Below are 24,946 nucleotides of genomic sequence, written 5' to 3' on the forward strand. Positions count from 1 at the left end.
GTTCTTCCCTTGAGTAATAGAAGTCCCACGTTTTTGGGTTGGACATGGCGCTAGTGCTGTGCAAGTAGTTGGATTTGTAGTCACATTTGCAGGTGTCGGATTCGGTGAATGAATGTCACTTGACGTCTGACAAGCACGAGTATTGTCACCAGTCGACGACATCTGCAAAATTTGAAAAGAATTTAATGATAATTTATAAAGAATAATAGAATTGACATTCATATATATTGAACCATTACCACCCAATTCCACTATTGTTGTCGTAGCCTCACCACTCACCCCCCACCACTATCTCTTACTTGACTTTTTAAAAATCAGAAACAACATTTTGTTCCTAGTGCAGGATGTAAAAACTGAATAATATCTAGAAAAAGGAAACATAAGCAATAACTGAAGGGAATGCAAATGAGTTTCTGGAAACTAAACCTGAAGTGAATGCAAATGGTCTGCAGGGAGTAGAGATTGAAGTTAAGGGCATAAAAACTGAAGCAAAATCCAGTAAAAGAAAACCAAGAGCTAAGAAAAGGAAACATAATAAGATTGATTTTGCCCCGACTAACATTTTTGATAAATTGGAGAGTTAATGTCCCCATGCAACATAGTGATAGTAATGGTGAACAAAATGCAGGTGTAGATGAATCAAAAGCAGCAAGAAATGTGTAAACGAGACCAAAAGTGACTGTATGATTCCTATATATGAATTTCCTTACCAATTGTATTTTAAATTTCATTGCCAAGTTTATAGACCTCCAAATCCAGACCATCGATGCTCAAGTGAATAACCATTTTGTGAAGAAATGAAAAACAAAAATCATGAAGAAGAAGAAGAAGGACTTGGGAGCACCAAATCCAAATCCAGAACATGCATTGTAATATCCTACTGACCTGACCACGAAAAGCTTTAGTTGTTGGAGAGTGGAGAGGGCAGCGGCAACGACTGGAGTCTGAGAGGAGAGGATGGGAGGAGGAGAGACGGGTAATGAAGAAGAAGAAGAAGGACTTGGGAGTGAAATCAACAGGAAAGTGGAAAGGGCAGCGGCGGCCGGCGAGTTTGAGATGAGGAGAGGAGTATTGTTGAGTGTGAAGTTTAGGGATTCAAGATTCAAAGTAATATTAGATTTAGGTATTTAGAATTTTAGATAATAGGGATTTTTAAACTAATATTATTATATTAATAGGAAAACCAGTTTATTAAACTGGTTATGAAAATGATATAAACCGTAAACCAAACCGAAAAACTGGTTCAGCCATTTTTTGAAACCAAAACTGGTTTCCCGGTTCGGTTCGGTTCAGTTTTTTTTTTTTTTTTTTTTTTTTTTTTTTTTGGGCAGCCTTACCATGGGTAATCTACCCGGGGCATAATCGGTGTTCTCTAGTCCCTCGGAGCCCTTAGGTCTGTTACGTGCCACTTGCTTTCCCTTTCTCTAACATGCTACAGTGCGCGCAGCATGGGCTTTCGCTCTTTTTTGCTCTTTCACGTGACCTATAGGCCTTTTTGGCGGTGGCACCACCTCATTAGATTCAAGTGGCATGACCCAATCCAATTGGTCTAGCCTTTGACTGACCGTTTTAAGAGTATTATTGAACCTTTCCAAGTAACTCATGACGGTCGGATCAAGCCGCGAGCTTGAAGGGATATCCCCAATGATATTTTGCTGGACTGGCGACACTTCGGGAGAAGTGTCCTCCTGTACCTAGGGGATCTCTTCATTGCCAGAATTCGTTCGCTCAGATTAGAAACTATGAGCCATTTGTTGTGGTAGGACCGATTAGTCAGAGGTTTTTCTAATGAAGAGCAGGTACTAAATCAGGGCCCTCTTTCTAACACCAAACTGTTGATGCTTGATTTTGATACCAACTATTCGCACGTGGGAAATGCTAAGTGGACTTAGAAGTCACATGTGATATGAGAATATTTAGTTAAATAAAGGGTGAGAAACAATGTTTAAAGTGGTGCTCAAAAGCGAATCCTACGTCCACTGATATTGTATTAATGAATAAGGTCAGGTTGCGTTAAGCGAGCTGAGTTACAGCTTAGAGAATACAAGAGAGAGAGAGAGAGTAAGCTATTCTAGAGTGAAATTAGTTAATCCCGCAAATGAGAGAGAAAACCTCTATTTATAGTAGGATAAACCAAGGTAATAATTACTAATTCTGTAAGTGGGTGGATATCGTGCAAATCATTCTCTGTATCCCATTGCTCATCTGCCTGAGTGATTTCCTCGACTTAGGTAGAGATTAGACACGTGGACGATATCCAACCATTTGCTAGCCTGACACTCACCCACTGCATTGACAGGGGCATGCCACATACATCATTATGCGACGTGGGTGCATGTGAACAGTCGCAGAACTTTCCCAAGTTCTGACCATCCCATGCTGATAAGACTCTGCATCAGCCCTACTTTTTCAGGCATAATAAGAAAGATTTAATTCAATTAAAGGTAATATATATTGGACGTTATCATCATTAATAAATTAAAGTAAGAAACAAAAACAGTTAATATTTGCTAAGTACACCGACCCTTTAACCAAGTATTATTTATCAATGCGTTTTATTATTACCCTTTAAATAAGGATAACTGAACTGATCAAATAAGTGGGTTCAAAATCACTACTTATTTTAAATTATTGTTCTCGTTTAACTAAAGACGGGGTGGTTAGAAAATTAGGTGTGGGTGCTTAGGACAAACCTATTCCATTATCCTTATGGGTGAAGAAGACATTGTTAGTTATTGGGAAGCCATAACTATATGGCCCAATACTGTAGAAACTAGAAATTTCATAGAAGAAACGTCAAATTTCACTTCATAGGAATAACACTTTCCAATTTCCATAATGACGAGATAATTTGCACGTTTAATTCCAGCCGGGTTGACTCAGAGATTCGAGTTATTGTCACTCATACTCGCACAGTTGAGTAATTTTGCTATGCATCCGCTCACTCCAAGCAAAATCTCAAAATTTGGACAAACAGAGAGAAGAGATTAATCAACGTATCCAGAAGCTAGAAGCTGAATGGAAGCAAGCAACCAAACGAAGCACCAACACAATCCAACCAAACCAATACGTTGCATCGTCAAACTCGGTCTGTTTGTCTCCGTCTTCTTTACACACTTTAATTTCTATTTATAATTTTATATTTTGTTTCTTTTTTAATGAGTAAATGTTATTCAATTCATACAATAGGAGGAGCAGCAATCACTTGCAAAAATGAATTAGAGCAAATTAATGGACAGAATCTTGAGGTAGTTTGTTCACAGTTGAGGCAATCTATGATCCCTTCTGGAAAGGTTGTTGGAATGGATTGGAGCAAGAGGCCTGGAATTTCAGATGTTTCTTGCAATGTACATGAGTTTGAAGATCAGCTTAGTGTGGATTCTCACAAGTTTGTTGTTGTTCATGGAGCAGGTTTCTTAAATTACATTTCAATTCTTTACTTGATATTGTTAGATTTTTAAAGGCAATAAAATTTTGATTCAAAATTTTATGTGATTATATTTTTGATGATGTTTGTTTTAGGTTCTTTTGGGCACTTTCAGGCTAGCAAGTCTGGGGTTCACAAAGGAGGATTGGACCAACCCCTTGTGAAGGCTGGTTTTGTTGCCACTCGCATTTCCGTATGTTTATATTTGCCTAAATTTGTTCATCGATCATTTAGAATTTTTTTTTTTTTTTTTTTTTGTTCTCTTCTGAGCTTGTGTGAAACAGTGATCCTTTATTTATATATTTTTTTCTCTTCAAGTGATTGTATCATTTTGTTTTGGTTTGTTGTGTTTCAGGTTACAACTCTGAATCTTGAGATTGTTAGAGCACTAGCCAGAGGTAGTAATCTATACATTATGATGTCAATGGTATTAAAATATCCAGTGTTCTCTTTATTTTGTGGTGCTCCTTTGAGTTCGTTAAGTCTATGCAACAGTCTATTTGTGTTGCGGACAAAAATTCACATCATGCTTGATGTTTTCCATAGTGTAATTTATATTCTGCACTAATACATATCAAAGCTTTTATTGCCTGGAAATACAGATATGTCTAAGAAAATTTCATACAATCTTTGAAGCTTTGGTAGAACTGGTGTTAGCAATGTGCATTGTCCGGCTACAATAGTCTAATGAAGTCTTTTTCTTTTCTTGAACAGAGGGTATTCCGTCTGTTGGGATGTCTCCATTTTCATGTGGATGGTCAACCTCTGGGAGAAATGTTAGAAGCATCCATCAGGACTTTATTTGTTAGATTTTTTGCTTCAATTATGGGAACTTATTCTATTTTCCTCTTCTATTCCTTTCTTATGGAGCATTGATCCTTTCTAAGGTTAGATTCTTGTATTTTCCCAGATAGCCTCAACTGATTTGTCAGTGGTGGACAATGCAATTAAATCTGGATTTGTACCTGTAAGTTTAAATTTTATTGTTTTATATGTTATCTTATTTTTGTTATCTTTATTTTCTTTCCAAATATACCTGTTTATTATTTGAACCTTGAAATTATTTTGTGGATATATACATATTCAACCACCAATGAGATCTGTTAGTTTGTTTACTTCTGTGCTGGCAACTTAAACCATTTGAAGTTGGATAACATCTTTCCAATACATCTTTTATCAAGAAACTAGATTCGCAAGTACTCATGTTTGAAGCAGATTAGTGACATCACATTCTCATTTTTAACAGTAGAACTTGTGGGTATCCCTCATACTATTTCTCTATTTGCATACAATCACTTGAAGAGGGAAAAAAAAAAAAAAAAAGATAACTGTTCCACACAAGCTGAAAAAAATTCTCTTAATTCTGTTAATAGCATGCTATAGTGGTGTTGGGAAAGTATGCAATTTTTCTTTTATCGGTTCTGTATGGAGAGATATTTTGACCTGGATGATAAGGGAGCAAATAATAGATTCAGAACATAAATTTCCTTGGAAATAGTAGAGTTAATGTTGATTGTGATCTGCCTTATAGGTTCTACATGGGGATGCAGTACATGACAACTTACAGGTTTGATCCCTCTGAAAGTTAGTTAGCATCTTGGTTTTTTCCATTGCATTGACATTTTTATTTCTTTTGTTATTTATATCAGGGATGCACCATATTGAGTGGAGATGTTATTATACGGCAACTTGCAGCAGATTTGAAGCCTGAATATGTTGTTTTTCTTGTATCCTTTATTCACGAAGTAATTACTTTTATGCATTTTGTATCTTGGATAGTCTTGTGATTGATACAAATATTATGTACAATCAGAGTTATATATTACTCATGGATGGTTAAATTCATTTATTTAATTTATTGTCAAACCTTGATAGTTTGAAGGAAATTTATAAAATGAAGAAAAGAGAAAAACACTCCTAGTCATTGGAAACATAATGAGCCTTACCCCTCAATGAAATCTGTACAGATAGGAGAATCAAATGCAAATGCATGAGAAACAAAATATGGATGGTCAAATTCTTCGAGTGTATATTTGATATTTCTTTGTAATTATGAGAGATCTGAAACTTCTTTCAATTAATGTTGTCCGCTCAATTAGTTTTGAAGACAGATGTTTCGGGCGTATATGACCGCCCACCGACAGAACTTAATGCAGTCCTTTTGAGAGAAATTGGTAAGCAGTCATTAAAGGCCCTAGATGTTTGTATATGTATGGCCGTATTAATTTATTTAGATGGAAATGACACTTTTCATGTTTCACAGCTGTGGCTGAAGATGGAAGCTGGTCTGTCATGAAACCAGTGCTTCAAGACATTAATAAGCAAGGTTAGTGACGGGCCTTTTGTGGTATAATGTGATTATGGCATCTACTTTATCTATAAATTTTATAAAGCTACATAGACTCCTGGTGGGTCAACCATTTTGCAATATTTTCAGTTTATTTTCATTTTCTTAACTTGATGAAAAAATAATTAAAGATAAAAAATAACCCATGTGGTTAGGGTGCTCCATTTACTGTAATGGCTTCAAAGGATGCATTCATTTTTTCTGTAAATTGCAACAGAAAAGAGAACAAAACCGATTGCCTTGAAATGGCCATAGTTCTATTGAGTTTTGGTTTCCTGTAGTATCTGATTTTAGTGGCATTCCACTTGGATATGCCCTGTTTCTTCCCTACCACTTCTTCAGCTCTATTCCTAAACACAGCTAACGACAAGGGGGTTAACTGTAACTATTTTATGATATCTCGAGCATAAAATGTCCAAAGAGTTTAAAAGATCCGTGTTCAGATCAGACTAGCAGCTTACTTGTCCGTCATGATCATAAATGTGATTCTATATCTATTGTCACTTCAATCGAGACCATATACACTCATAATTCCAGTTTGTTAACCATGTTTATGTCGATGTCTTAGTGGTTCCAACATATTTTATTGAACATAGATGTGAACACTATTCATCTTGTTTTCTTGGGAAGATATATGCTTTTCTTAATAGGCAGTAGACTTTGTTTCTGGTTTTCAGACCAGACAGCCAGCTGATAAAAGTTTTCACCTGTCAAACAGTCGATTTTACGGTGGCAGCCCATGATACAACTGGGGGGATGGAGGCCAAGATATCTGAAGCTGCAATGATCGCAAAACTTGGAATCGATGTCTACATTGTACAGGTAGTAGTAACTTCCAGGGCCATGTTCCTATTTAACTCAGGTTCTGCTATCGTATTAAATTTAGATTTTGCAGTACTGAGATATTTAAGTCTTTACAGGCAGCTACAAGCCACTCTTTGAGGGCTCTTAGAGGAGAATTAAGGGGCAATATACCCGATGACTGGCTTGGGACAGTTATCCGTTTTTTGAAATAGAAGGGGCAATAGACGAATGGTTGGGATTTTATTTCTGAACATTGGAAGTAATTGAGTTTTATCCCAAGATAAATAACATAATGGACATTATGTCTTACTGGATGTCAAGATTTAATTACCAAAAACACAAAATTGACTCTTTCATACATAGGTTTGAAACACAAAGCGGCTCACCATTGATGCGACAACGGATGAGTATTTTTGGGAAACTTGTTATGGTTGTAAGTTCTCACTTTTCCTAATGCAATGATTTTTAATGTCTCATGAAACTGATTAAGCAAGTTATGTTACGTTACTGATATTCTTAAACGTTGAAATGCCTAATGCTACAACTGTTACTATTGGGCAATTTGCCCAAGATTTGGATCCTCTTTTGAAGAGTAAACTGACTTTTTCCCACCCAAGGTTTGCTTTAATGACACTCTCCTACTAAAAATACCACTTTTCTATTTAAAGTTTATATTCTGTTACTATTTAAAGTCGATTCCAGTTGCAAAAATTCTCTCTGTCACCACCATTTGAACCTTTGGTCTTCTCTATAAAAAATCTCTCTCACTTTGATATCTGATTGTTTGTCGATTATCAACCCTTGCAAAGTTAAGGTTTTCTGTTTTTAATCGATTTTTGGTTGATTTTAGCAATAATTATTCAATCGGTTACTACCATTCGATCAATTGATGTATACTCTATAAAACTCCTTTTACCCTGGCTCCTGGTGACTCGTCGAACGTTAGTTGAAAAAATGAAGTGTATTTTAGGTATTAACGAAATATAAACTTTGGGTTGGAAAATAGTATTTTAAAACTTATTGTATGGAAAAGTGTCGTTAAGGCAAACCTTAGGTGGGAAAAAAATCCTTTACTCTCTTTTTAATTTAATTTTGTCTAAGCTTTTGAGGATCGAAAGATATATTGTTATTTTGATACTGAATGTTCTAAATTTATTGAAAGTTTGAGACAATTGAGAAAAACAAAAAGGTAATATGCTTTATGCATTAAGACTTAATTATAATATAAAAATCCTTTTTAAAAAATAAAAAATTAATGGTATGAATTAAATTTTGTTTTAGAAAGAAATAAGACTGTCCACACAAACGCAAATAATTTACTTCATTATTAGATGCCAACTTTGACCCTCAAACTTGAGTCCATTTTCAAATATTGTCATCAAGTCATTAAACCGATGACACCTCCACATAAATGTGTATCCATTTGTTATGAAAGAAAACCTATCATCATCAGCCCTTTATTGACCAACACATTATTTAAAACTAGACCCGGCAAAAGAGGCCCGTACCCACGGCTAACCGAGTACCCGCATCTAACGGACGGGTACGGGTATCTTTTTAATATTATATGTTTCAAAATTACCCGTACCCGCCCCGCTTATGAAATTACAACTGGGTCGGGTAATACCTGCGGGCACCCGTACTTTAACTTAAACCCAAAACCGTTTCTCACACCAGCAGCTCTCAATCTCTCTGAGACTCTCACGCAGCTCTCCATCTGTCTCACGCTCAACTCTCAATCTCTCTTCCGCAGCTCTCCATCTCCATCTCCCTCACGCTCAACTCTTCATCTCTCTCACGCTCAACTCGGCTTCTTTCTCACGGTCATGGCGCAGCTTTCAATCTCCCTATCTTTCTTCAGCTCTCAGTTTAACTTGAATGTTCATCATTTATTAAAAAATAAATAAATGATAAATATTCAAGAGGCTTCATCAACTCTTGGCACGAGGTCATAAATTTTAGTAATAATTATTTCTGCGAGTGCGGTTAATAATATTGGGGACGTTTGTTTTGTGATTTTGATATAATTTTGGGAATAATATTGGGTAGTTAAATAGGGTGAGTATACGAGGTAAAATTTAAAAATTTACAAAAAAAATCTCCTTAGGTTTGCTAATTTAACTAAACACTTCAATATATAAAAATTTTGTAAAATGATAAAAACACCCTATCCACCTACAATGAAAATGGCGTGACAACGTAAATCGATTGGATCTGGTCGGTTGTGAATCAATATGGCTTTTTTTGATCAGATCTACTACGGATCTGGCCAAAAAAGGTCAGATCTATGGCCAGATCTACTATAGATTTGATCGAAAAAAGCCAAATCAGAGAATTATCGGTCAATTCCAATCATTTCTACGTCGTTGTGATAGATTCTGACAATCATTGATTGTGGTTATCAGAATCTGACAACTATGGATGGATGAGAGTATTTTTGTTAATTTTTAAATTTTTTTTTTTTATATGGATGTTTAATTAAATTGATATACTTAAAAGATCTAAAAGTAATTAAAAAAATAGAATAGTATTTTTTAAATAATTAAATAAACATGCTTTTAGAAATAGAATAGAGAATAATAAAACAAACATCATGTTATTATTTTAAGAAAAATACTATCTTTATAAAAATTCATACAAAAAGGGTTGTAAATCGATATCATCTAAAAGAAAAAAAGAAAAAAAATCAAGGATAAAAATTGTTTATATGTACCTTTATAAAACAAACATTGCTCCTATTCTAATGCAAGCTTTCGTTGTCATAGATGAGTTTTCCTCCTATTTCATCCCTCTCACAGCGACAGCTTTAGCAGTAGCACTAATCTCTGCCATCTTTTTCCTCAGATTCCATGCCAAAAAATCGCCTCATAAGAGTTAAGACTAAAAAATATCACGCCACCTCTCCCCTGAACAAGTACTTAATTATTACAGGCTCTTTGACTTAACGATGGACCTTTCACGCGAATATAAAGCCTACATATTGTCCTCCTTTCACATGATTTTGTTTTTTATGGGTCGACCCGCACGAACGGCTACAGATCATGCACTTTCAAACCCGTAAATTTTTTTTTATCCGTAATTACCCCGCCTATACCCACGCGCCCCGCCCGTTTGCCACGTCTATTTAAAACTACCATAATCTATTATAAAATTATCTTATTTTATAATTTAAATTTTAAAACAATTTATTTATCGCGACCTTATCCTTGTTGAATAAAGACAAGATAAGATACATAAAAACAGCTAGAATGTCGAATCATCAGTACAAGTCAGTAAAAGTTAAAGGTGTGTTTAATAAAATATCACTTAGAAATTTTAGGAACAAGTTGCTAAACCAAACCAGATGAGTAAATAAGGAGACTTAAACTTTTATAATAAATCCAAATATGAACCTCAGGAGTCTTGACCTTGCCCAGAAGCGAGACATCAAATTGTTGCCTCACAAATAAGACTACTGATGAAAATTAGATAAACTAGAAATGGAATATGCTTATAACGAAATCAGAAAATGGGAATAAGTGTAAATTGCAAATCCAAACTTAAAAAGGTGCTTAGAAGTGTATATACAGTCTTGCATGCTGGCGGATATTACTTCTCCACACCAAGAACCACAGTTCAACTTTCAAGCAGTGCAGCAATCAAACACAACAAAAATATATAGTCTATAAATGCCAATTAACAAATGGCAAGAGTCATCTTATAAGAGGCCACAACTAGTCAAGCATGATCTTTTAGCAGATGATCCCTTCATCTCAAAACCATAAACCCCAACCCCAATAAGCTACACTATCTTATCCTCCATCTTTTGTTCTACGGCCTTCAGCATTTCACGTCAAACAACCAAGGTCAGTTTTTGGGACCAATGTCCTTCAGGGCACAAATCTGCTCCTCTCCCATAGCAGACATCACACTCACAACAAGATCTTTCCCTTCTTCAAATCCAGCCTTGATCTGCAAACGAATCCAACAACACAACATAATTAATGAAAATCTCTATAGCAAATGGTAACACCTAGAAAATTGCAGGATAATGATAGCTACTGCTATCATTCTTCAAAATCCAAGTAACCAACCCACTTGACAATTCAAGTTTGCCCATGGAATCAAAGTCAAGGTTTACTTTTTTTTTTTTTTTTTTAATTATCTCTTGGGTTTATTTAAAGCTATTAAACAGCACCGATCCAGTAAATAACCAAAAGATACTAGAGGACATTTTGCATAACTCAGAAACTGCTTCGAAATACCATGCATAACAATTCAAAATTCTCAAACCCATAGCAATAACAAATGTTTATAAGAACATAAGTTAGCTAACCTGTGTGAGCAGACTGTCATCAGTTGGAAGCCTCAGGTCATCCTTAGTATTACCATTTTCAGTCAGAAGACTCACCTGTAATTAGCAGAGCATCAGATTAATCCTTAATCCTAAACCACAAAGACAATCAACTAAACATTATAAAATAAAATAAAATCATACAAAGCCATCCTCAGAGATATCAATCAGCTGGTAGTCAGTACGATTAACATGTGGAACCTGTAAAATATGAAAAACAAATTACTCTCATTCGGCTTAAAAAAAAAAAGAATAATATTGCATAAAACTAAGAACAAAAGCGAAGTGAATACATCACAGTTGTGGGAGGAGGGAACAATATCTTCAAGCTTCTTCCCATTGAAGATATCAATTCCAACAAAGTGACACTTAGCATGACCGTGCTTTCCAGTTTTGGAAGTAGAAACCTCCACAACCTGCAAAGAACAATCACATATTTGAGCAATCCCATTTTTTCCAAAAACAAAACTTAAACCGAATTTTCACTTGAGGTTTCAGTCTTTTCTTTTACAAGATTATACGATCGATATCAAATTAACTTATTTTTCCCGTTATAGATCTTCAAAACTTGCTAGATTTCACTACTGAGTGGTAATATGCCGTGGAATATATTTTCAGATCTTAGTTCGACCTTTCTAAACTAATTAAATAATTTACCAAGATGTAACGTCACATCGAAATCTAAACAAATAACCAAAATAAATGAAACCTAAGAAACAAACACAGATCACAAGCACACACAAAAATAGCAAATCCAACCGAATTTACAAAAATTACAAATAAAATAAACTACACACAAGTAACGTCCAACAACAGATCTAAAATAAACGACATAACTCCAGATCAGAAAGAAAAGGACCTTGCAGGGACGGTTTTTTATGACGATGTATCCGTTCTTGCGGATGGTGCCAGCCTGCTGCGGGTAGGTCTTGGAAGCGCCGGCGTCAGCCTTAGACTCGAAGTGGTGCTCCTCGTCCGACATGATTCAGCGAGTTGTCAAGTTAAAATTAAATTAACAATTTCAAAGAAGAGAGGAGAGGGGGAATGGTGTTTGATTGGGTTTTGGATATTTATAGTCAGCTTTAAAGAGTGGAGAAAATTAAGAGTTGTGTACTATGTTGGGTACTAGGGTTTGCCAAAAAAGTCAGCTTTATTAAAGCTGTCTCTTTAGGCCGTTGGATTAGGTATTTGTAGGGTGAGGATTTGGATATGTATAAATATCTGAGTTTGCTTTAAGTTGACGCGGGGACTGGCACGTGCGTGCTATGGTTCTTGCATCTAATATTAATTAATTGATTCTTTTGTCGTACTAATAACAATTTCAAATTGAAATTATTTTTATTTGAAAGAAACCGTATCGACAAAATGACATTATAATCTTTTAGACTATCACCGTCGCCGACCACAAACACCCAGATTTACACTAAAGTAGTATGATTTTTGATATGTTTCACTGTGATAATTCTAGGAATATTCTTTAAAATATTCCCTTTCTTTTTCTTTTTATTAATAATTAATCATTAATCTATTTCATTAATTATTTTTATATTTATTAATTAAATATTAAGAATGAGATTCTTATTAAATAATAATTACTTTAAAAATTATATTAATTTAATAAAATTAAGTATTTATTTAATAAAATAAACATTACATTTAATATAGAAAAACATTACATTTAATATAAAATGTAAAAAAAGAAAGAAAAAAAAGACAACAACAAAACAAAAGTAAAATTTCATATTAATAATAATTTAATTTTTCGAATTAATATATTCTTTCTATAAATGATCAATTAATGCATTTTGAAGCATGGTGAGCCTATGTATCCTTGATTTGTTTATGTCAAATAAGAAAATTTTAAAATCAGATATTTTTATCTACGATAATTTCAACTTCGGAAGTTGACGCTTCCATCTGATTCTCAATCGATACATCAACATTACGATCATTTTTTTTTATTTTTCATCATTTTTTGAATTATGTAATTATTATGAATTTATTATTATTAATAATAATCAAATTAACATACATATAAATAACAAAAATAAGAAAATAAAATATATTTTATAGTATATAAACAGTGTCATACCAAGTTGGCCCACTGGTCACTTACACCAATTTGGTGTGGTGTTTGGCGTTGGATTGGAGCACATTTTTTACACCATTTTGGTGTTGGGTTGGAGATGCCCTTCATGAGATCTGATTTCATATGCTTCATACTTGTATAACCCAAATCATGGATCCATTCAAACAGCTGTAATTCATCGATCATGTAATATGCTCTGCATAATTTACAATTATCAATTGAACCCGCATTACAAAACCTCTTCATTCAAGTGGTATATGTCAAACTTACTTTACAAGGAATTACACTACAAACAACTACTTTCAGTAGGCATTTCACCAATAATCCTGTCAGCTTCATGCTGGAATTTCAATGAACGAGAGCCGCGATGAGATACTTTACACACTCGGTAACACGAATTAAATAGCTCGTAGAGATGGCTCATAAGTATATAATTCAGAGCTCCGGATTATATTAGAAATAGATCCCGATCAACTAAGGGAATATTTAACTGAACTTATAAGTTGATCAAATTAGTATATAAATTCTAAAATTAAAATGAACCTTTTGTTTATAATCATTTTAAGCTTATAAACAGTCAACTTATAAACTATTTTAATCAAATATATTACCATATTACCTTTATTTAATTTTGAAATTCCATCGTATAACTTTATTTTTATATTTTAAACAATTCAAGCTTCTATCACTATTCACAGCAAAAATTATTCATATAAATTTTTAATAAAATATTTGTTTATTTGATTCTAAACTTAAATTATATTGTAATATGATCGAAAGATATTTTGATAATATTATAATAAAAAATTGAATTAATATAATTTATTATTTGATAAAATAATATAGTATCATTTTTAATCATTTTAATAATAAAATGTATTTATAAGTTTTACCAAACATATCAATTATTTCTCAGTCACTTACACATACTTCAACCAAATACATAATTGCTTAAATTTTAAATGCTTATAAGCTTAAATTACCTTATAAACACTAACGGCTTATAAGTTAATTTTTATAAATTCGACCAAACAGGCTCTAAGTTAGATCATCAGAGATTCAAACAAGGAGGTAGCATTGCAGGAATTCTTGCTCTTTAATCACTTGGAACTTGAACAAATCTGAACGCTCTAAATCTTCAAATCCTAGGATAATCTGAATCTTATTGAAATAAGGGACAGACTGCAGGAGCCAGTGTTGCCTTCACCAGACAGTTTGGATATTATAATCAGCATATTCGTATTGAATGTCTTTAGAATAAGCAACTAAGAACTTGTATAGATGTCATCTTCCATAGATACAAGTCATTACCTCATTTTGAAAACCCTCTCATACAGTCATTTCCTACTTCCACTTATAACAGAAACTGATCTCAGGTGGTCAACATCCATTTTGTGAATGAATATCTGAGGAGGCTCTTCTCTGTCACAAGCCAACTGCACACTGAAAAGATTAAAAACCTTCAGTTGTGTCACAACCACCCTTTTGCTATATTGACTGCTCTTTGCTAACATGCTATGTGACCATTGACACTACAAAAAGCTTTAAGGAGCACGTTATTAGGCCACCTAAGGATCTACTGAGTGCCGTAGATCTGGAGAAGTTAGAATAAATAAGTCAAAGGAAAGTGCAGAAATAAAGGAAATAATTGCAAATTACTAACACGAGACGGAAGAAAGCCTATTAGATGGGTCAATAAATCAGAGGGCACAAGTTTAATATGGTTTATGGTTGTTAATAAAATGCAGCCAACAGAGGTGCAATTAAAGTGGAAGTTTAAGCGCTTGGAAAGACAAAAACAGACCAATACCACTTTAGAAAAATAAATACTGAATCCATGCTTTCTCAATTAAATTGTATTTAACAGGCAAGAAAATTGAGAACTCTTTGGTGAACCATCAATAATGGAGGCATAGGCAAGACAAGATAAAACTCAAATTGTGATGCTGATTGACGCCCAGCTAAAATATGCAAGATATAACAGTAATGCGTTGTTAACACATCAAACTTAACAATTAAAAACTGAATAGAAGGAAAAAAAGTCAAAGGTAATAGCTAGCCTTTCAATAGCTTCCTGGTAAGTATAGCTTGATGCAACAGCAAGAAGTTGTCCCCCATGGTTGTATGATAATGATGCCACACTATTTGGGAATTGCAGCAACTGAAAGCAAGAGAAGGTTAGAGAGATACAAGAAAGATAGATGTCTATTATTCACAATTTATCAATGTACCATGAGATACAATTAGAACAAGAACCCTACTTGTTGATCCAGATTTTAGCATCAAGAAGTATGATTCTTATTTGATTAAGGTTTGATTCACTAATTTCAAGAAAATTAAAGTACTTGTGGTCACTATAAAATAGGCTTTCGTGTAGTTTCTTAAGCAATGAATAGTGAATACTTAAATCTTTTCTTGTTATCTCTCTCCTCTTATGTTGTCGTCTCTCTTTACTTTTTATCTTCTCTGTTTGTTATCTCCCTAATCCAAATCCTAACTTTTTCAAACTCTTTTCCCAACCAATTCTTTATTTAAAATTATGTTCTTTCTTCTCGTTCTCACCCTATTCTTCTCTTCTATCTCTCTCAACCTTTATTCTTTTTCTTTCCTTCTTTCTGTTTACTGTCCTATATTAAGCTGCTGATACAAGTTGGATTAAAGTCCAAAAGTGGATTTTTTTATTTTTATTTTCCAAATATACCAAAAAAATTGCATTCATTGCTAAAGCATCATGTGCAAGTCTCTTAAAGAATCACATGAATATACCTCAAATAGTCTTCTTTTATGTTTGGCATCCCATGCAATAACAGAACCCTCATTATCGCCAGTAACAAAAGGACCATCCATGCTACATAAAAAATACCAAACTGTCAATGAAACTTTTAACAATCTATGGGAATCATGCAGATTAATATATACTTACAGTGGACTGAATACAATATCATTCACTGAGACTACATGATATCTTCCATTCTTTGACTTTGGATGACACCGAAAAGTATATCTGGAAGAATGTAAGAGATGCATAAGATAACATGTCCTAAGAGCATTTTTGCATTCACACTTATACACAAACCTGAAATGGCTTTTAGGTACAGCATACAAAACTCAAAATTAAATTCTAAACAGCTAGATTCTAAAACCTGAAAGGAGAACCCTAATGCAACAATCAGATAAAAAATATAGGTTTCCTGTAGCATAGATGGAGCTCTGAGTTTGGTCAAATGTTATAATGCTACCTTCAACTGTTAATCATGCATTAGAAATTCAAATCAGGAAACCTTAAACCATTCGGGAGCTTTAACAACTTTGTATGGAAATTCTACTATTGAAAATTAAATGGAACACAAACAAAATTGATTTCAATAACAAGCCCAATGAGAACACAGAGTTAAATGAATCAACAAAGAATAGTACTACACATACAAAAAACTCTTATAAAGATTCACATACCATTAACAAAGGGAAGCCTACCATGTTCTAAGTTTCAAACTATAAGAAGTAAAAGAATTACTGAAACAGAAAAAATAAACAACCTACCCCCCATTATTTGAATCAGATGGATCAGAGATGCTCACTGCTACTCGTCCATCTGTTGATCCAACTACATATCCTGCACAAACATGAATTCTTCTTCAAACAGCTATGTAACAGATTTAGAAAAATTGGTCTAATTACAACATCAAATCATAAATCACAAAAATCTGTTCTAATATAGTATCTATGTTTCCTAGAAAAAGAATCACAAAGCTGATTTAAAAAATTGATAATCTTCAATACTTAGAATCCATGACTCAGAACAACAATTAAATCTTGAATTGTGGAGGCAGAGCAAATATAAGTTAGTATCCAAGAATTAAATTAATTCCACGACATACAGAACTTCCAACTAACAGTCAGTGCCTTAAAATGAGGGTGTCCACATCCAATATAGCTACAATGTTTACAAAAAGCATAACAGAAAAATCTATAATTTACAATACCTCTAGCATAAGGAATTGAACTGACACATTTTATTTGGTCCATAAGTGATTCACTTGATAGTACTGAGCTGTCTAAGTTACGTAAGTCGTACATATGCACTGATGCTCCAATGGCTACTATCAAATCAAAGCCAGACAGTGACATGGAATCCACCTCTTCACCTAATTTTTTCTGATAAGCCAGAGCCATTCCCATGCGCATGTCCCAGGACATTATCTTCTTGTCCAAACCAGCAGTAAGTAGCTGCGCTACAGCAATCCAATATAAGGAGTTATATACAACTTGTTAATAAGAAGATAACTGAGAAGTCAGAGAAAGGGCTTTCATATGTTCCACAATTATATGAAGGAGCTTGAAGTGCAAGTCATTAAGCATGAAGTAACAAGAACAGACACCGTTCAGTTACATGATAACCTTAAAAATGATCCCAACATTGTCCTCAGGTTTTTGTGCAAACAACCACAGTACCTCTCATGCAGAACTTCTTTTTTCATGCCATTTAAAAGCCCCATTATCTGTAATTAATGGGAGATGAACAAACCCTCACTAATTACTTCTTGTGGACCAGTATGGCACTAAGTGTTTGAGATATTTGGAAAAATCTTCAGATGATTGGAGCCGATCATGAGCACTAGAATGTTAATCTGTTAAAGGGCCTAAGCAGCAATTTATATTAGCATTTTAAGAGAGGGTAAAAAGCTAACACTTTTTACAAGTTAAGAAACTTTGCTACATGGACTCCATTGATTATCGTTTCTTGTTATTGAGAGCTCAGAATAACTGACATGCAATCTACATAAAACTTGGAATCTTTTATACAAGATCATTGCATGCCTAGTTAATTTCTATATCCAGTGTAAAAATTCAGAATTTCAATAATCTTCAAAATAGTCAATGGGTACTTCACATTTTACATTCCAAGTGAGGGAATCATATAAACCAATCTATCCCAAATAAATGCTCCTCATTTTATAAGCATTATTGAAGTATTATCAGTAAACTTACCAGTTTCATCTGAATACTGAAGACATGTTGCAATATCATCATGATTTCCGATTGTGTCATGCATTCCCGAATGCAAGTCATACCTATAAAAACAGGCTCGAAAGGAGTCAACATATATCTTGATATTTTAACTTGCACTCTGACATAAAAAGAAAAACATTTAATAATTTGGTAAAAGAAAAAATTAAAGGTTGAACGTTTCATGCATCTTATCATGCAATAGACAAAAGCAACAAGCCGAAAGAATGAGATCTTCAGGCAACCTCATAAACTTAAAAGAGTAAACTAAAAGAAAAGACAGAATCACGCTAACTACAAACATATATGGTAAATAGATAGAATTTATTAAGCACAACCTGAAAGGCATTTAAGGAAGGCTGTATAATTTTTCTTGAAATAGTAAAATAAAAAGAAATCTTCTGTGATTAAGGCATGGTAATCCTCTTTCTATTTAGTTTACTTTCATAAGGAAGTTTAAGAATTGATACTATCACTTTCCAACAAAACCCATTGTCATTATAAACCCTAAAATTGATACTTATTCTACAATAAAAAGAATTTAAAGTGTCGTATTGTGGCAAACATTGGAGCCTTGTGAGTTTTAAAATATCTAATCTTGAGCATCATTTTAATTTTTATAGTTGCAGTTTTCATGTAACGGAACTACATTCTAATTCAAATTCTTTTTACAATAAGTTACGCGACAAGTGAAAAATTAAGATGGGTTTGAGTTTCAGTGATGCAAAAAAACAAACCTTCTAATGGAACCGTCGGAGCCAACGCTAAACGTGACGTCGTCGTTTTGGAAACAACAATCAAGAAGTGCAGCTTCCGTGGGAGTCACTAATCTAACCAGAGAACTATCCACATCATACAATCGAAGACACTACAAATAAACAGAAATCACTAGTTATAATAATTCAAAGTCAAAACGCATCACAAATTTAATTAAAAAAATCATAATTGAAAAAAAAACTCACAGAATCCCACGAAGAAATTAGGAGATTATTTGAATTTGGAGCAAATCGGATTCTGGAAATTGCGTCACCAATCGGGTTCTCGAAATCCAAACAAACTCTGTTCATTTCTGAAATTTAAGGACTGTAAACCGAAGTTTAATTCTTCCCCTCCGTGCTAATTCTCATGCACCCTTTGATTAATCAGTTGAACGTACAGTGTGTGAAGCGAGCTGACCTTTGTAAAGGTTTCAGACTTAATATTCAGAGACTTGTGATATTTATTTCAGGCGCTGAATGCTTCGCTGGTTAAGAAAAAACAAAACCCTAATTCCTTTTCCTCTTTCAATGTGGTTGTCCTCTAGACTGGAGTGGACTTGTGAACTGAAAAATTAAAAGTTCCCGCTCCGTGTTGAGTTTAATAATGAATTAATGATCAGCTTTCTTTCTAATTACTGAATTACCCCTGTGGTCCAATTCGGTCAAATTTCACTACTAAATATATAATAAATTATCTCTTAAAGTTAACTATGTTAAGATTGTTTTTACGTTCATTAAAGTTATCTATAAACTGAATATTTGATTACATCAATTTCTTTATTCAATAGACAGAAATATGAAATTAGATTTCTTAAAGTTAAAACCATATCTTAAAGGATAAATGATTAAATATTTAGATAAGTTTTCAGAACATAATTTAAGCATTAAATTTTGTTCTTATTTTTGTAAATTTACCAATCTTATAAAAACTTATGGTTAATACTAGTAAAAAAGAGCGCAAGGGAACTCATAACCCTACTTCAACTTGATCTATTTATTTCCCAGTTTGTCACCTACAAGATGTATTGAATACTTAACCTGCCAAGGAAGCCATCTTTCAATCTTTCATAGCCCACAACCTCAAATGTATCCAGTCAAACACCAAATTCCAGTCTTTAAAAAAACACACACAAACACCATTTAATATAATTGATGGGAAGATACACCTTTGTGCCAAAAGAACAAAAACATTCAATCATATTAGAGATTAAAACAGAGCAAAATTTCCAATTACCTTACATGAAATTTCATTTATATACAGAATTGTGCAGTCACTGCACCAGCTGAACATTCAAACATCTAACAAAACAAACTTCTAAAACTAGGCAAACACATTGCTTTTGTCCTTAAGAGTTCAAAAACCAAATGATCATTCATCTGGGACGAAGAAATCAAACTTGACATCTACAGAACCAGAAATTTCTCCGGTATCCTTATACTCAACGTTTGCTATTGTTCCATTATCATAAACATCTAGATATTCTGGCTTCACACGCCGCACGGGCACAGTAACAGAGTAAATGGTACCAAGATCTGTATCAGTAGACACACTCAGCTGAACTTTATCCTGTGATTCTATCACCACAAAGTCTGACAGAGCATGCACAATGTTGCTCACAATCTTCCTTTTCGCCTCATCACTAACTGCACATCGGTCAGAGAAGAGAATCATCTTCAAGCGCTGCTTGGCAATCCTTGCGTTAGAGCTCCTTCTCGTCATTGGAGATGGGAAGACTATCTTCCAAGCCAAGTTTAGACGTTCAAAGAAGCTCATATTGATGGCATCCAGGAGGAAGCTCTCAATTTCTTGGTTAATGGAACCTGAAGACAGTTTGTAGTCTCCCGATGTACCAGAAAATCGTTTAGATTGGCACATGCTACGATTACGAAGAACTATGCCATTCCATTTGGGTGAAATTTCAGAAACACTTGATCCTCCATTCAGGAAACCAGTAAAATCTACCTACAAAACAGTAAAAGGTTTAAGAAATTTAAATGTTGCCAGAAATTTATTTATTTACCAAAACATTTATATAGCGCACAATTAAGATCCACCAACCTAATGCTTCAATTTAAACTTTTAATCCACTTAAGTATACGAATGAAGGGATTTTGGCGTATTTCAGATTATCGACAGAACATAATAGATGGGTTGTCCATGTTTGACAATCATAGCCGTTGCCATTAGTGTAGCAGAATCCTTTTCAGGATCTTATTTGTAATGAAATAGACCAAACGGTAATAATTTGTACTCAGGAAGTACTCAAGCTCAGTTAATTCATTAACAGAGATGCTTCCAGCTGTGACATGTATGCACTAGTAACTATTGTAATCCTCTCAATAAATCACAATATACCACTATCATCTCGTCACCATTCTTAACACCATCCTAGCTGTTAAATAAAATCTTGTATTTCATTTTAATTTTTTTTATCTACTGTTTGTTAACTTATAGTCTATTTGACAACTGCTTTCAAATAGCACTGCCAATTCACTTTTTCCATCATTGCAGTCAACCCCTGGCTGGGACTCTAGCCAAATGCCATCGCCACAAACTCTTATATGGCAACAAGCAGCATATGCACTTTGCAATATCAGACCTTGACTGATATTGATGCAACTTTATGACTCATGAGCAATAGTCAGCTGCTATAGCTAAGTGAGCAAGTAGCAATTGTTACCTGCACATAACATACTGGTCCGAAGCACCAAAAGTCCTAAGGATCAGATGATCCACCTAAAATCAGCATTCTATGTAAACTATTTACATACGCAAGAAAGAGGAGAACCAAAACAACAACCACAACACCAAAAGAACAGTAACTATTTCATTCATTTCTGAATAATTTAGAACTTGAAAAAGCACATTTTTTTTTTTTTTTTTGGTTTAAATGATTACTCTTTTGAATCCACACCTCTTATAAGCTTTGATTGCACTATATTAAAAACAAAATGAAAAAATGGAAATTTAAAACTGTTACCCTAATCTCTACATACCGGAAAATACATAAGCCAGATGACCAAATCACAATTACCAAGCAGGTTGATAAGTGGCCAAGACTGATGTTATCTCCATCACAAAAATTGTGGAGGTTTACTAAGAAAATGAAAACTGTAACCAAGCTATTCAAGCGTTAGATCTTGGTCACTTTCATAAATTTAGTTCATTGGACGAACAATTGTAACTATTTTACACAAAATGACAAAACTCAGAAAACATGAACTAGAAGTCTAGAACAAACAATTTCCACTGTAGCCCCAAACCTTTCATCAAAAACCAATTACCCATTTCATTTATTCGGCAAAGAAGCCAAGAAATAAGCTTATAATGGACAAATTTGAGAAAGCCTATAACATTGATAATAAAAAGAAAGAAGGAAGAATAAGAAATTAAGGACCTTTGAAGAAGGTAATGAGCTTCGAAGAGGATGTTGATGATAAGAGGCCAGAGTGGCAGCGACCCTCAAATCCCCTGATATTGCCATTCTCGATTTTGTCGATTGCTTCAACTGTCACTCTTTTCTGCACTTGGGCTTCTTCGGGTTTCAGTTTTCACCACACTAGTAATATGAAAAACAGCCTTGAACTGAAACGACAGCGTTCAGGTCTTGACTTTTAACAACTTTTCTTTATATATATATATATATGTAATGTATAATAGATAATAATTATTTATGTTATATTATCATTGCATATATGATTATGAGTTATTGTCATAAGTTGAAGTTAAAAGTTTGAGTTTTACGTCTCCTAACCTTTAAAAAAAAATATATATGTTATGGTTTCAATATAAATATAATGCAATGCATGGCAAATTTTGTATAATAGATATTGTGAATTTAATATTTTACGTGAATTATAAAATTATGATTTATGTGTATTTTTTAAATACAAAGATAGGCTGAATGACTTCCACCTATTCAACGTTTGGTATAAAGACAGATTGTTATCTAAAAGGTATGGAAATGACAAACAAATATTTTCTGTCATATTCTGTTAGGGATTTTTGTCTACTAAAAGACAGTATAGTAATTTCATTCTCACCCCAAGCCTGTTTGCACAACCCTCTTACATCATCGATCGATTTTTTTACCGGATTTAGCATGTTTCTGCGAAGTTCGGTGATAAACAATGGCACTAGCCCTTGCTGGCGCTCATTGGGAATGAAGATTGGTGGGTATTCCAGTCTTTTCACCATTTTTGTCTTTTAACGGATGAAAATTCCTAACAGAACATGATGGAAAGTGGGTGTTTGTCATTTCCAAACTTTTTGGGTACCACTTTGTCTTTACAGCAAACTTTGGGTATGTGTAAGTCATTCCCCCTACAAAGATATATCAATAAGCATTACTCATGCAGTCATGTTTTTAATAAAAGTGACAAATTTATGATAAATTATCGAGGTAATGATTTTTTCTCACCCAAATAATGGTTTAACGACATTTTCTTACCGACGGACTTTTAAAGTACCACTTCACTATCCAAATTTATATTTCGTTTTCGATTCCGGCATTGTTACGACCCCAAACCACTATCATTCTCTTCCTCGATCATCACTACCCCTCAAACCCTACTCCCATCGACTCCACAAATAGTTAGCAATTGAGCAATTAGGGATTGGGCGGCCACCCCTTCCAAATCAAATTCTGATCAGTCTTAACCACTAAAATTTAACCTTTCATCACCAAAAGACTCATTGGCCTTTTCTCTTCAAAAGCCCTAATAGTTTAGACTAAGTTTGTTCTCTGTTTGCCGTCGGAATATAAATCTGGGTAATAAAGTGATATTTTAAAAGTTTGTGTGTGGGAAAGTGTCATTAAACCATTATTTGGGTGGAAAAAAGTCGTTAACTTTAAATTATCGAATTAATCTTATTCAACCCCTTGAGAGATTGGAAAGTATTAAGCGACACATCTATTATTGAAAAGAGAAAATGTCACTTTTCCACCTTTAAACTTTTAAAATACCACTTTAATACTCAAACGTCACATTCTGTTAACAGTTTTTGTTAAAAACAATGATATTCACTATGAAGACAAAAAACCCTTTACTCTTCCTTATTTTCTCTTTTCGGTGGCCTGTGTTGGGCGTGTATTGGGATGGTTGGGGCAATTTCACTAACACTTGGTGTGCACCATGCTGAAAAAGTTGGAATAACCCCCAGGAGAAGGCGAAACAGTTGGGAAAACTCTTAACAAAACACAAAACACCTCAAACACTCCAAAAAGATCTCCAATTTCACCAAAACCACTCCAAAAAAACTCCAATTGCAACCCAAACATAAAAGGAACCACAAAAACCCTAGGGTTAGATGACAAACAATGAGTGAGCATGGTCAACTTTTGTAGTACAGAGACTAATGAATCTTTTAGCGGTGATAGATTAAGTTTTGGTGGTCGGAATTGGGTTTGGAAGTGGCGATTAAGGGAAGAAAAAAAGTGCAAAAACCAGTGAAAAAGGGAGATATGAAGGGAAAATGATGTATGAGTTTTGTAAAGGAGGTTGTGAGGTGTCTGTAAGTGGTCTCAGAAGTGATTTTGGACGCTAGAATCAACAAAAAAAGAAAAGGCAAAAACCACCGGCTACGATGTTGCTAACGTGTGCTACCCCTTGTTAACATGCGCATCTTCCTGTTCAAGCCAGATTTCGGCCGATTTTGATGGCCAAAATCACTCCTATGACCATCTTGCCCTTATTTATAATGGACTTTTGATTATTTTATCTTTTATCACAAAAAAATTTACTAACAGAATTGTGCTTTGGATATTAAAATAGTATTTCAAAAATTTAGAGATGAGAAAGTGTTATTACGCCATTTTTGAGGTGTGAAAAAGTGGTTTACTCTATTGAAAACTATCAAATACCACCATGCCGTAAATAAAATTTCGTTTGAAAACCTGCAGGGATTAATCGGATATCTACTAATAAAATTTTAATTTGATTAAATTTCTAGAAGACTAGAACAGGTTAAAAAGGTCATTTAGGTAAATTTATAGAACAGGTTCAGTAGTACTGTCCTTAGAAAGAGGCATTATTCTTGCATTTGTATTGACATATCATTGGAAAAACCCTAGTCTTTTGTAAGTAGTATTGTTCGTAAATAAATAGATGTAATTAGCTCAATCGACGTAATAATTAGAACAAATTACTCGAAATAGGAAGAAGAGTATATGGGAAACGC

General features: G+C 34.0%; 4 protein-coding genes across 4 annotated transcripts; 1 reads left to right on the plus strand and 3 right to left on the minus strand.

Annotated features, from left to right (window-relative positions):
- The first annotated feature begins 2,844 nt into the window (after window positions 1-2,844).
- LOC116121375 (isopentenyl phosphate kinase-like) lies at window positions 2,845-6,940 on the plus strand. Its single transcript, XM_031407331.1, has 12 exons — window positions 2,845-3,088; window positions 3,190-3,411; window positions 3,523-3,620; window positions 3,783-3,825; window positions 4,142-4,203; window positions 4,338-4,394; window positions 4,959-4,994; window positions 5,077-5,154; window positions 5,535-5,601; window positions 5,691-5,753; window positions 6,493-6,596; window positions 6,695-6,940. The coding sequence occupies exons 1-12, from the start codon at window positions 3,019-3,021 to the stop codon at window positions 6,788-6,790; spliced, it is 996 nt and encodes a 331-aa protein (XP_031263191.1). The 5' UTR covers window positions 2,845-3,018; the 3' UTR covers window positions 6,791-6,940.
- A 3,135-nt stretch (window positions 6,941-10,075) lies between these two features.
- LOC116121371 (eukaryotic translation initiation factor 5A-like) lies at window positions 10,076-11,969 on the minus strand. Its single transcript, XM_031407327.1, has 5 exons — window positions 11,771-11,969; window positions 11,205-11,327; window positions 11,056-11,112; window positions 10,894-10,968; window positions 10,076-10,529 (listed from the first exon to the last, which is right to left on the minus strand). Exons 1-5 carry the CDS (start codon window positions 11,891-11,893, stop codon window positions 10,425-10,427), a joined length of 483 nt encoding a protein of 160 aa, XP_031263187.1. The 5' UTR covers window positions 11,894-11,969; the 3' UTR covers window positions 10,076-10,424.
- Window positions 11,970-13,951: 1,982 nt separating this feature from the next.
- Window positions 13,952-19,316, minus strand: LOC116121372 (mitotic checkpoint protein BUB3.3-like). Its single transcript, XM_031407328.1, has 10 exons — window positions 18,970-19,316; window positions 18,745-18,875; window positions 17,990-18,072; window positions 16,984-17,232; window positions 16,541-16,613; window positions 15,924-16,004; window positions 15,767-15,848; window positions 15,061-15,161; window positions 14,312-14,443; window positions 13,952-14,201 (listed from the first exon to the last, which is right to left on the minus strand). Exons 1-9 carry the CDS (start codon window positions 19,072-19,074, stop codon window positions 14,338-14,340), a joined length of 1,011 nt encoding a protein of 336 aa, XP_031263188.1. The 5' UTR covers window positions 19,075-19,316; the 3' UTR covers window positions 13,952-14,201; window positions 14,312-14,337.
- Window positions 19,317-19,945: 629 nt separating this feature from the next.
- Window positions 19,946-22,288, minus strand: LOC116121378 (cell division topological specificity factor homolog, chloroplastic-like). Its single transcript, XM_031407333.1, has 2 exons — window positions 22,164-22,288; window positions 19,946-20,728 (listed from the first exon to the last, which is right to left on the minus strand). Exons 1-2 carry the CDS (start codon window positions 22,248-22,250, stop codon window positions 20,135-20,137), a joined length of 681 nt encoding a protein of 226 aa, XP_031263193.1. The 5' UTR covers window positions 22,251-22,288; the 3' UTR covers window positions 19,946-20,134.
- Between the last annotated feature and the right edge of the window lie 2,658 nt (window positions 22,289-24,946).

The sequence above is a fragment of the Pistacia vera genome, unplaced genomic scaffold (genome assembly GCF_008641045.1).
Source record: "Pistacia vera cultivar Batoury unplaced genomic scaffold, PisVer_v2 Contig976, whole genome shotgun sequence".
Classification (NCBI taxonomy): domain Eukaryota; kingdom Viridiplantae; phylum Streptophyta; class Magnoliopsida; order Sapindales; family Anacardiaceae; genus Pistacia; species Pistacia vera.

What these genes read in the sequence shown, in the direction of transcription:
- LOC116121371 (XM_031407327.1), bottom strand. Translation starts at nt 11,893, where the DNA reads ATGTCGGACGAGGAGCACCACTTCGAGTCTAAGGCTGACGCCGGCGCT. An exon ending in TAAAAAACCGTCCCTGCAAG is followed by an intron (nt 11,328 to 11,770) that starts GTCCTTTTCTTT and finishes TGTTCTTTGCAG; the next exon opens with GTTGTGGAGGTTTCTACTTC. An exon ending in CCTCCTCCCACAACTGTGAT is followed by an intron (nt 11,113 to 11,204) that starts GTATTCACTTCG and finishes CATATTTTACAG; the next exon opens with GTTCCACATGTTAATCGTAC.
- LOC116121372 (XM_031407328.1), bottom strand. Translation starts at nt 19,074, where the DNA reads ATGAACAGAGTTTGTTTGGATTTCGAGAACCCGATTGGTGACGCAATT. An exon ending in TAATTTCTTCGTGGGATTCT is followed by an intron (nt 18,876 to 18,969) that starts GTGAGTTTTTTT and finishes GTTTATTTGTAG; the next exon opens with TGTCTTCGATTGTATGATGT. An exon ending in TACCAGGAAGCTATTGAAAG is followed by an intron (nt 14,444 to 15,060) that starts GCTAGCTATTAC and finishes TAATCTTTTCAG; the next exon opens with TGTGCAGTTGGCTTGTGACA.
- LOC116121378 (XM_031407333.1), bottom strand. Translation starts at nt 22,250, where the DNA reads ATGGCAATATCAGGGGATTTGAGGGTCGCTGCCACTCTGGCCTCTTAT. An exon ending in GCTCATTACCTTCTTCAAAG is followed by an intron (nt 20,729 to 22,163) that starts GTCCTTAATTTC and finishes ACTGTTTTGTAG; the next exon opens with GTAGATTTTACTGGTTTCCT.
- LOC116121375 (XM_031407331.1), top strand. Translation starts at nt 3,019, where the DNA reads ATGGAAGCAAGCAACCAAACGAAGCACCAACACAATCCAACCAAACCA. An exon ending in ACGTTGCATCGTCAAACTCG is followed by an intron (nt 3,089 to 3,189) that starts GTCTGTTTGTCT and finishes TTCATACAATAG; the next exon opens with GAGGAGCAGCAATCACTTGC. An exon ending in CTGAATATGTTGTTTTTCTT is followed by an intron (nt 5,155 to 5,534) that starts GTATCCTTTATT and finishes TTAGTTTTGAAG; the next exon opens with ACAGATGTTTCGGGCGTATA.